The sequence below is a fragment of the Salmo salar genome, chromosome ssa03 (genome assembly GCF_905237065.1).
Source record: "Salmo salar chromosome ssa03, Ssal_v3.1, whole genome shotgun sequence".
Classification (NCBI taxonomy): Eukaryota; Metazoa; Chordata; class Actinopteri; order Salmoniformes; family Salmonidae; genus Salmo; species Salmo salar.
In genome coordinates this window covers 39,562,917-39,575,718 of record NC_059444.1, presented here as the reverse complement: position 1 = coordinate 39,575,718, position 12,802 = coordinate 39,562,917, and the positions used below count along the sequence as shown (strand labels likewise).

Genomic DNA, 12,802 nt, shown 5'->3' with positions numbered 1-12,802 from the left:
TTCTTACATTTAAGACACTGCAACGGTCTGTTCAGATAAGCTCTCACTGCGTATCTCATATACACCAGCTTTTCATGTGTCAGAGGATATTCTTCATCAAATAGCAATAGCACCGGTAGGCTTTCCTCATTCCTTCCATTCACCATACGGTTCAATCAATGTGCCTCCACTATTCCTGGTACCTGGTGCTTTAGATTTTCAGCCTCCATTTCTACCGCAACGCCAGAGATGACACCTTTTACTGGTGGCCTGTTCTGAAAATCAAAGCGTTCTACTTCACACTCCAATAATTCCCAGAGACAATGCACTTTCCTTTTGTTCTTCTGGACATACAATACATCAACACCCTTCCACTCCTGGTCACTTTGATTGACTCCACCTTTCGCAGTGCATCCTCCACCATCTCTTTGACTGCAAATGGATCTCCCAAAAACACATCCTTACCCATGAAATGTATTCCAACAAGGAATGAAGCATTATTAGACCGATGCCCATCTTCATTAACAACTTTAGCCCATTTTGCACCATTCTTCAATGTTATAGTTTTCCACTCATGTCCATTAACTTTACTCAACGCGCCATCCGATTCAAACAGTGCTTCCGCCATCATCACTTGTTCCTCGTCCGCAGGTGGGTCATCATGACATGCAGCACTTTGGTGTGGACACCTACCTGTCTCAATCAATGAGAGGAGATTTGAAATAGACAAGATGGCAACGTACACATTGTTCGATTACTTCAAGGAGCAAAACATTTATTTTATTTAATAATGGAGCATGTTCTTAATTCCAACAAACCCCCGGCAACTAGACATAAACGTTTAGAAAACAAAGATTATCTTCCACGTCAGGAATTGAGAAAGTATCGAAAAGGTTAAGATTGGTCTAAGATTCTCTGTCCTACACCAAACAGTACCTATCTAATAATACTTATCAGCCAGCTGGAACAGAGTAATGGTCTGACTAGGCAATATTTTGAATAGCTACACGTACCTTGGGGTCCATCCAGCTTGGCTTTCTTCACTGTGGAAACAGAGGAACAGAGTCACACAGGGCAACACCATCTCTTGACAGAACTCTTACACAAAGAACATAACATGCTGGATCCATTTTCCTCCAAAATGACCATCAGTTTCCTGTTTTGTGGGTAGTTCTGAGTCTCACTTTGGTTATTTTCTCTGGATCTCCATTAGCATCCACTCTTAGGGTCAACACAAACATTAAACGATTGTTGTGAATTCTCCAAGGAAATATCAAAACCAACTAATCAAAGTGGCCAAGTGCTCAATAAAAATGGGACACTTTAGCATGCCTCTTGGACGAAAGTGAGTTATTTACTTGTTTGTACCTTACTTTGTTTTCACTGCTCTTTTGCTTGGCATATACAGCATTTAGTCCATTTAAGTCTATATGTGATTATAGTATTGCCACTTTTTGTTGTCTAATAATTTGTCATTTTCAACCCCATACCATTTCTAATAACAATCATATGCATCGACAGAAACAATAATACATACAGAAAGACACCTTATATACCCACATGGAGGAATACTTTTGCCTTTGACTTAGAAGCTTTAAAAAAATGAACTAAAAAAACTCTGCTGAAAAGAAATACAGATGAAGGCTTTCATATGTGTGTCACTGCTTGGCATTTGGGGTGATTTTACACACAGTACACATTGTTGTGGGACAAAATGAGCCAGCAACCCTGTGGTTATAGGACAAATGCACTACCCCAGTGACAATTCCTGGCAGAGGCTTTAGCGCACCCACATAGACTGCATCCTAAATAGCACCCAATTTCACTTCAAAAGGGAACTACTTTTGACCAAAGCCAGTACTGCACTATAAAGCGAATAGGGAGATATTTGGGACTTCGCCATAGGAGGTTACACTAGTATGACTGGCCTGTTGTGTTTTATCAGTGTGGTGTTGCAGTAGATACAGAAGGTGGTTGGTGGAAATGCAGATTTCTTTGAGTGCATAGGCTTTACTTGTCTTGTGTTACCTTGCAGTCAATGCCTACACTGTGCAAAACAGATTTAGTCACAAGCCTAACTTTCAATAAAGTTTTCTTCATCAAAAATATATTCGACATCAATCTCCTGGGACCTCATTTATCAACTGTGCATACGTTTCATAATAAAAACAGGCGTGCGTGGGCCACATTATTAGGATTTATCAAAATGTCGCACACAACATATACGCATGTTTTCATTGATAAATCACAGCCATATCATATTTGTGCGCTCGTGAACTAGCGCTACAACCCTGCCTGGAAAACCCCTTCCATTAACCTTTTATAGTAACAAAAATACCCCCATTTGGGGTATGATTTGGAAATGTTGCAACTGGGCCATAGCCATTTCTATAAGAAAGCAGAATAGCAAATTTGATCTAATTTCTGTATGAGTGTGGGCAGAATGTTTTAATCTTTTGCAGTGACTTAAAAAAGAAAAATGCATGTTGCCTATAGCGAGTGCCAAACACTGGACTTATTCTGCAAGATTGATTGTCTATTGAACAAATATTGCACAACAATACTGTAGCCTACCCATACTGTCATAGGCTATACCGGTCTATTTAGTTTTGAGCATGGTTGACTATTGAATGAGCGATGAATAAATGGTAGCCTAATATTTGTTGTGGAGTTGGAATAAACCAGTCATGTCAGAAAAGGAGAGACATGCACCGCAATATGATTATGATTTAGGTCTATATAATAAAAGTAAAATAAATAAATATATTAGGCGACATTATGCTATATGACCTTATCAACGGCAAATGTAGCTTTTTGTCATTAGGCCTACGTTTTAATGTTTTTATTAGCCTACCACTATTATAATTCCTGTGCATCAAACACCTCGATTTCCCCCCCAGAAACGTGGTTTCTAAACAGTTTACACTACAAGTTGTGCGTATGCATGGTCTGAGATTTGCATGGAGACATACACACTTTCCTGTCAAGTTCAAAATGTATAAATACCAACCTTTGAGAGAAACTGGCACACGCAAGGTTTAGAGTATTTTTTTGTACCTTTTCATAAATGAGGTCCCAGGGTTGTTTAGATGAAAGCTATAATGCCAAATGTGTTGTTTTTTGTAATAAAGAAACAGGGAAGCACCAGTGACTCGGTCAATACAAAAGAAAGTCAAATGAAGCAGATGCTAAACTACAGGACTGTTTTGCTACACAGACTGGAATAAGTTCTGGGATTCTTCCGATGGCATTGAGGAGTACATCACATCAGTCACTGGCTTCATCAATAAGTGTGTCGATGACGTCGTCCCCACAGTGACTGTACGTACACACACCAACCAGAAGCCATGGATTACAGGCAAAACCCGCACTGAGCTAAAGGGTAGAGTTGCCGCTTTCAAGGACTCTAACCTGGAAGCTTATAAGAAATCCTGCTATGCCCTCCGACGAACCATCAAACAGGCAAAGCATCAATACAGGACCAAGATTGAGTCGCACTATACCGGCTACGATGCTCGTCTGATGTGACAGGGCTTGCAAACTATTACAGACTACAAAGGGAAGTAGAGCCGCGAGCTGCCCAGTGACATGAGCCTACCAGACGAGCTAAATCACTTCTATGCTCGCTTCGAGGCAAGCAACACTGAGGCATGCATGAGAGCATCAGCAGTTCTGGACGACTGTGTGATCATGCTCTTCATAGCTAATGTGAGTAAAACCTTTAAACAGGTCAACATTCACAAGGCTGCAGGGCCAATACGGATTACCAGGACGTGTACTCAGAGCATGCGCTGACCAACTGGCAAGTGTCGTCACTGACATTTTCAACCTCTCTCTGACTGAGTCTGTAATACCAACATGTTTCAAGCAGACCACCATAGTCCCTGTGCCCAAGAACACTAAGGTAACCTGCCTAAATAACTACTGACCCGTAGCACTCACGTCTGTAGCCATGAAGTGCTTTGAAAGAACCACAACACCATTATCCCAGAAACACTAGACCCACTCCAATTTGCATACTGCCCCAACAGATCCACAGATGATGCAATCTCTATTGCACTCCACACTGCCCTTTCCCACCTGGACAAAAGATACACCTACGTGAGAATGCTATTCATTGACTACAGCTCAGCATTCAACACCATAATGCCCTCAAAGCTCATCACTAAGCTAAGGACCCTGCGACTAAACACCTCCCTCTGCAACTGGATCCTGGACTTCCTGACAGGCTGCCCCCAGGTGGTAAGGGTAGGTAACAACACATCCGCCACACATATCCTCAACAGGAGGGCCCCTCAGAGGTGCGTGCTCAGTCCCCTCCTGTACTCCCTGTTCACTCATGACTAGGCACGACTCCAACACCATCATTAAGTTTGCAGATGACACAAGAGTGGTAGGCCTGATCACCAACAACGATGAGACAGCCTATAGGAAGACCTGGCCGTGTAGTGCCAGGACAACAACCTCTCCCTCAACGTGATCAAGACAAAGGAGATGATTGTGGACTACAGGAAAAGGAGGACCGAGCACGCCCCCATTCTCATCGACGGGGCTGTAGTGGAGCAGGTTGAGAGATTCTAGTTCCTTGGTGTCCACATCACCAACAAACTATCATGGTCCAAACACACCAAGACAGTCGTGAAGAGGGCATGACAAAGCCCATTCTCCCTCAGGAGACTGAAAAGATTTGTCATGGGTCCTCAGATCCTCAAAAAGTTCTACAGCTGCACCATTGAGAGCATATTGACTGGTTGCATCACTGCCTGGTATGGCAACTGTTTGGCCTCCGACCGCAAGGCACTACAGAGGGTAGTGTGTACAGCCTAGTACATCACTGGGGCCAAGCTTCCTGCCATCCAGGACCTCTATACCAGGCAGTGTCAGAGGAAGGCATAGAAATCAAAGACTCCAGCCACCCTTGTCATAGACTGTTCTCTCTGCTACGGCACAGCAAGCGGTACCGGCGCGCCATGTCTAGGTCCAAAAGGCTTCTTAACAGCTTCTACCCCCAATCCATAAGACTCCTGAACAGCTAATCAAATGGCTACCCAAACTATTTGCACTAAACATTCTGTTCTGTTGCATCAGCCTCATTGCTTTTAAAATGTTTTTTTTTTTTTTTATGCGAGTGGTTGTATTAATTTGGGATCTATCGCATCCCACAACTGTCCCAGACTAGGTTTGGAATATTTATTTCTCGCACAGAAGGACAAGTTGACCAATACAATAGGTCAACTTTTGTACTAGGGATGATAGTAGAATGACAGGCTGGTGCTTTTGTTGTTCGTTAGGCCTACTTATCTTGTTTACTGATGAAAAGTAGGCTAAATGTGGACAGCTCTTCTAACATCTTCAATAGGCGCCTCAGCAGTTGCGTCCCCGATATCCGTCTTCACTTGGAGCCTACTTCTTAGCTGGGATGCCTGTGAGAAGGACCCGATAACGTGGCATGCATTGGCTAATAAGAATTGAAATATCTGAGAGAGCCATGTGAGTGAGAGGTGCTTCGGAGCACGGCAGCCAGGATAAGGGAATAATTATTATATTCAGCCCAAGGGCACAAGGGCCACTTTGGCATGGATTTTTGAGGGGGCATTACAAAAATGGATTTATTGTGATGGTGTATGCTATATTACAGGGATTTCTTAAAATGTAGATGTTCCAAAAGGTCTGCATCAGTGGCTTGTAGACTATGCGTGGAAGACAGAAGATGCTAAGAGTGTTTCTTTTAATTAACGGTCAATTACCATGAGACCGGTCCATGGAGTTTTATGAACATCAAGGCAGACACATGGTGAATTTGTATCCCATATCTTGTAGGTGATTGAGTGTGACAATTTTTTTTATTTTCACTGTGGGAGTTTTACCCCTCTTACTGCACCTTCCAGGGTTTTTGTACCTGGCCTTTCTTTCAGTCCTTCTAAAGTGCGAATGAGTTTGTCAAAGTGGTCAAGCCTCCGATGGGCCTTCGAATGCATACACATAGCCTACAGTTCATCATTCCCGCCACCGCCAGAGAGAAGACAGGGAAGAAACCAATACAAACCTACCTCTAGGCTCCTATACATATTTATTTAGTTTGTCATTCTATCGTTTTTCATGGAACTTGTGGTAATTAAATGTAATTGACAGAAATAGTTTTACCAAGCTCTGTGTACTCTCAAATTCAAAAAAAGATGAGGGAGCCCTGCTCCCCCGTGCTCCAGCAGCACTACACCCCTGACAGTACAGCACAGTACAGTAGTGTTCAGTACAGTAAAGTAGAGTTCTGTACCATAGAGTATACTTCAGTACCACAGGAGGTTGGTGGCACCTTAATTAGGTTGTGGTAATGGTTTTGAGTGAAATAAGTGGAATGGTTTCCATGCGTTTGATGCCATTCCATTTGCTCCATTCCAGCCATTATTATCAGCCGTCCTCACCTCAACAGCCTCCACTGTTCAGTACAGTACTGACCTATAATCTACTTTTATTTACTATACTGTGCTGTCTGGGGGAGAGAGAGGGAGGGCTTGTTCAGACTGTTTTCAAGCTCTTGCTTCAACCACCACATGACAGAAAGGGAAAGAAAACAATTATTAGCTGAATATAACAGTATGCCAGTGGAAGGGAGGAAAGTAGCAAGTGACCTATGATGAATCCCCATTGTAGACAATTGTTGCAGTCATTCTGTTACAGATGTTACCAACTTGGTAAAAATCACTTAATAAATCATAAACCAAATTGTTATCAGTAAAAACACTAAATAATTGGTAGGTCTACCTTAACTTGTTAATTCTGTGAACTTTCATTATCCTCCCTCCTCATGAGGGAGAGAAATTTGAAAATAAATGTTTGGTAACAGAATGACAAGACACCAGGCAATATTTCTTAAACTAACAGAAGGCAAATTTCTGGTAAAGTAAATATAAGTGTTGATATTAGTTGGCAGGGGTGTTTACTTCAACATGATTGTGTTTTGATGTATTTCTAATACTTAAGACTTTTTCTGCTAGATGTTTTTGGAAACACCTTTTCCAGCTTAGGTTTTTAGAAATGTTTGCACATTTCCTCTGCAGTACTTTTTAAACAGCTCTGATGTAACTGAAGCCTTAGTTAATGCCCCACACTCTCACTACACACACACACACACACACACACACACACACACACACACACACACACACACACACACACACACACACACACACACACACACACACCACTCTCTCTCTATGGCAGGGCCTGTGTAGCCTACAAACACACACGCAATCACAGTGCATCCCACAGCGAGTTTTAAAATTCAACAACCCTCACCTGCACAGCTGATAATACTCAATACAGGCCTGCTTGGACAAAGTCTCCATGACAACGGACAAAAGGGGATGATGTGTGAAATTCCCTGACTAAGCGAGAGAAGAGGCATTACACACTGAACTAGTGATGAGAGTCTTACTGGAATACCAATGAAGTTACTGTATTATGTAGAGGTCGACCGATTATGATTTTTCAACGCCGATACCAATTATTGGAGGACCAAAAAAAGCGGATACCGATCAATCGGCCAATTTTATTTATTTATTTGTAATAATGACAATTACAACAATACTGAATGAACACTTATTTTAACTTAATATAATACATCAATAAAATCTATTTGGCCTCAAATAAATAATGAAACATGTTCAATTTGTTTTAAATAATGCAAAAACAAAGTGTTGGAGAAGAAAGTAAAAGTGCAATATGTGCCATGTAAGAAAGCTAACGTTTAAGTTCCTTGCTCAGAACATGAGAACATATGAAAGCTGGTGGTTCCTTTTAACACGAGTCTTCAATATTCCCAGGTAAGAAGTTTTAGGTTGTGGTTATTATAGGAATATTTCTCTCTATACGATTTGTATTTCATTTAACTTAGACTATTGGATGTTCTTACAGGCACTTTAGTATTGCCAGTGTAACAGTATAGCTTCCGTCCCTCTCCTCGCTCCTACCTGGGCTTGAACCAGGAACACATCGACAACAGCCACCCTCGAAGCAGCGTTACCCATGCAGAGCAAGGGGAACAACTACTCCAAGTCTCAGTGCGAGTGACGTTTGAAACGCTATTAGTGCGCACCCCGCTAACTAGCTAGCCATTTCACATTGGTTACACCAGCCTAATCTTGGGAGTTGATAGGCTTGAAGTCATAAACAGCGCAATGCTTGAAGCATTGCGAAGAGCTGCTGGCAAAACGCACGAAAGTGCTGTTTGAATGAATGCTTACGAGCCTGCTGGTGCCTACCACCGCTAAGTCAGACTGCTCTATCAAATCGTAGACTTAATTATAAGATAATTACACACAGAAATACGAGCCTTAGGTCATTAATATGGTCGAATCCGGAAACTATCATCTCGAAAACAAAACGTTTTTTTCTGTCAGTAAAATACGGAACCGTTCCGTATTTTATCTAATGGGTGGCATCCCTAAGTCTAAATATTCCTGTTACATTGCACAACCTTCAATGTTATGTCATAATTACGTAAAATTCTGGCAAATTAGTTCGCAACGAGCCAGGCGGCCCAAACTGATGCATATACCCTGACTCTGCGTGCAATAAACGCAAGAGAAGTGACACAATTTCACCTGGTTAATATTGCCTGCTAACCTGGATTTCATTTAGCTAAATATGCAGGTTAAAAATATCTACTTCTGTGTATTGATTTTAAGAAAGGCATTGATGTTTATGGTTAGGTACAGTCGTGCAACGGTTGTGCTTTTTTCGCAAATGCGCTTTTGTTAAATCATCCCCGTTTGGCGAGGTTGAATGTCTTTGTTAGGAAGAAATAGTCTTTACACGGATCGCAACGAGCCAGGCGGCCCAAACTGCTGCATATACCCTGACTCTGTTGCAAGAGGTGACACATTTTCCCTAGTTAAAAGACATTCATGTTAGCAGGCAATATTAACCAAATATGCAGGTTTAAAAATATATACTTGTGTATTGATTTTAAGAAAGACATTGATGTTTATGGTTAGGTACACGTTGGAGCAATAACAGTCCTTTTTCACGAATGCGCACCGCATCGATTATATGCAACGCAGGACAGGCTAGATAAACTAGTAATATCATCAACCATGTGTAGTTAACTAGTGATTATGATTGATTGATTGTTTTTTATAAGATAAGTTTAATGCTAGCTAGCAACTTACCTTGGCTTCTTAATGCATTCGCGTAACAGGCAGGCTCCTCGTGGAGTGCAATGTAAAGCAGGTGGTTAAAGCGTTGGACTAGTTAACCGTAAGGTTGCAAGATTGAATCCCCGAGCTGACAAGGTAAAAGGTCGTTCTGCCCCTGAACAAGGCAGTTTAACCCACCGTTCCTAGGCCGTCATTGAAAATAAGAATGTGTTTTTAACTGACTTGCCTAGTTAAATAAAGGTGTAAAAAAAATATATTATATATATATATAGAAAAAAATATTAATAGATAAACAACAAAAATAACCAAGGTTATGTTCCACCAGTAAAAGGCCAACACAGCATGGGATACAATTAGGTATGGGGGGAATACAAATTGAGGAAGTGGCAGAAACCAAACTACTAGGAGTGCAGCTAGACAACTGCTTACCATGGTCGTCTTAAATAACTCATCTATGTAAAAAAATTATTAAAACTGCATGCATGATCAGAAGGATAGCTAAATATTTACTAGGAAAGATTCTTAAGCAAATAACCCAAGCATTAATTGGGAGTCAGGTGAACTACTGTTCTGTGGTCTGGGGAAATGCATCAGCAAGTTAAATTAGGAGGCTGCAGATTGCACAGAACAAAGCAGCAAGGATTGTTTTAAGGTGGAGATATGGTTCTTCTGTTGTAGTCATGTTCAATGCTCTTGGTTGGTCATCAATCAACAAGATAATTGAGAAAAAAAACATGCTTATTTTATTTCATAATATACACCATTTAAAACGGCCAAACTATTCACAATGGTATTCAGTTGGTAAGAGACAGACATTCAGTAAATACTAGGAATAGATTGTCCACCATCTATGTGTTATCCAGACAGAAAAGAGAAATAGCAAAATAACATTTTGATTTAGAGCAATAAAGAAATGTAATAATTTATCTGAGCAAACCAGAAACCTTCCAATATATAAATTCAAACAATACTTTAAAACCATTTAAATATAATACATAGGAAAGTTGTGCTGGACTATGGTAGATGAAGAATCAATCTATCGTTTTAGACTGTTAGAGTATTTATCTGGTCAATATGTTAGTGTATCATGTCTGTTTGTAACAGTGTGTTATGTGAAAATGTGATATTATACTCTTGGAAGATTAGTCCAAAGGAGGACTAAAATAGATCCTAATAAAGTCAATCAATGACAATTTTCACAAAGTGTGGCAATGGATGGGTGCATTCAAACAAAACTGTTTATAGCAGTGGTTTCCCAAAACGTTTTGTTCTGTTACCCATCAGTTTTCCTAATATACACCAAGTAAAACACAACTCTTTGTTAGACAGAAAACGATGCCCATTTCTACCCAGAATCGAACCCAGAACGACAGCATAATTTGGCCTGACATCCCTGGTCTGTACTATCACCAGCTTTTATGTACTTACACTAATTACGCTAGCGGAATTGCATTATGGATCCCTGATCTGTACAACACAGAAATGCATAATAATGGATGTGAATGTCACTCTCTTCATAGTGATGTATCCTGAATACTGTAGGTACACAAAGGTAGAAATAAGCATATATTATTCTACACACTGGCTATTATTCTAATGAGCTCCACCCCCAAACAAGACCACATTTGGTTGTTCCGGACCAAATCTGAACCAGTCATGGACTTTGTTTCACAAGTTTGGACAGCACAGTACATCACAGAAGAGTTCAGTACAGTATAGTACATTATACGACAGGTGGGTCTAATCCTGAATGCTGATTGATTAACTGCATTCCAACCAGTGTCTATCTAGACATTATCTCACATTTCTTTTAGACTAACATTTAGTTTTCAACAGCGGAGATTTGTATAACCTTGCTGTCTGTCTCTCCCACATTTGCAACATCGTTCCAATATTCAAATTCAATCTCCAGCTGTCTCATAGTAATCAACGAGTCGGGATGAGACAGACAGTCAGCGTTTCTCAGCCAGTCAAAATCATGACTCTGCTCTAGAAAACAGCTTAAACAAACGCAAATGCAGCTACTTTGCTGTTATTCTGGCTGCACTTTTTAACGTGACTGTAAGTTAGCCGTAGATGAATATGTTGGTAACCTCGACTTTGTCTTGGGCCTAACAACGCCTGCGCCAGTACTGTATATCCTCCAAACACCAGCTTCTCGGGTATTATCATTTAAGTAGAGTACAGTACATTATACGGTGCTCTACTGTATTTGGACTGAACTCTACTTTTCTTTACTGTGCTGTCCAAACTTGTGAAACATAGACGTCTACGATTGGTCCAGATTTGCACCGTTCACCAATCATGGACGTTTACGTTTGGGCCAAATCAAGGCCAGTCCGGACAACAACAAAAACAAAAAAGAAATCGATGTCTGTAGACGTTGAAATCAAGGCCAGTCTGGACCAAAAAACTGTGTCTGTTGTTGTTGAAATCAAGGCAAGGGTAGACTGACCAAATGTCAACTACTTTTCAATGTCCATGGATGTCCGGTGTCGGTCCGTGCTGGTTACAGTAAATGGAAATAGAGAGGGCTCATGGGTAGGTGTCAGTAAGGGAGAGTTAACATTAACTGGAGCGAGATGAGAGAGGCAGAGAGAGAGGGAGGGAGGGGTTGTCTAGACTGTTTTCACACTCTCGCTTTGACCACCAGACTAATTGGAAGGTCTACCTTTTACTTGTTACTTCTGTGAACTTTCATTATCCTCCTCACGAGGGAGATAAATTTGAAAATATCTTAAAGATATGTGGGTTTTTGATAACGGAATTACAAGGCACAAGAAAATGTTTCTTAAACTTACAGAAGGCAAATAATTTCACCAAAACCAAATAAGTGTTAGTGGTGATATTAGTTGGCAGGGGTCTTAAATTCAACACTGTGTTTTAATGTAGTATTTCTAGTAACTTTTGAGACTTTTTCTAGTTGACGTTTTCTTAAGACTCCTCTTCCATCTATTTGAGCAGAAATCAAAGCCATTATTTATGTCAAATATTTAAGATGGAAAATGGTTGAAAAATGTGCCTGCCTTCATTTCCCCAAAATATAGACTCTTAGCTTTTGTTTGACACCCATTTTGATATGCTCCTATGAACTTTCCATGTTGGTGCTCATGGGGATTTTTACATGGAAATGACCCTAGTTAACTAGTTTTTTTTATGCATACACATAAAGTAAATCTTCCAATACAGCTTGCTTTCATGCAATTATTCATATAACCTACTCTTTCTCCTATGCCAGTATCTATCTGTATCATGGGTCCAAAACATAATCAGTATTCATGGTATTCTTATGGCAGGATAAAAATGTATTGACTGTAAAACAGAACAACTGAAAAGGCTACACAAATTGATTTGGCTGAATCCCATAAAAAAACATTACTTAGAACTCAACTTCATATGCACCACATACGCTTGACATTCTACATATTGCTCTTGTAGCCGCGATGGTCCAGTGAACTACGCTTGTGTGATGAGCTCATTAGGTTACCAGTCTTGGAGTCTGGTAGATCTGAAGACACAGGTTCGACACCTTGTCGTTTGCCACTCTCTTAGCGCAACAACACTTTTTCCCGCATTAACTCAGATATCGAGTGGGGAAGACAGACGCGAGTCACAGAGATTCCACAGCAATCTTATCTGAACAGGCCTATGTTTGATAACTGTCT

General features: G+C 40.6%; 1 protein-coding gene across 2 annotated transcripts in view; it reads right to left on the bottom strand.

The window, feature by feature from the left end:
• Positions 1-12,802, bottom strand: part of LOC106600004 (protein unc-13 homolog A) — a 94,869-nt gene that overhangs the window by 76,224 nt on the left and 5,843 nt on the right. For both annotated transcript variants that reach the window (XM_014191341.2, XM_045714842.1), the window contains exon 2: positions 993-1,022. In XM_014191341.2, coding sequence (XP_014046816.2) covers positions 993-1,022 — 30 coding nt within the window. The remainder of the gene's footprint in view (positions 1-992; positions 1,023-12,802) is intronic.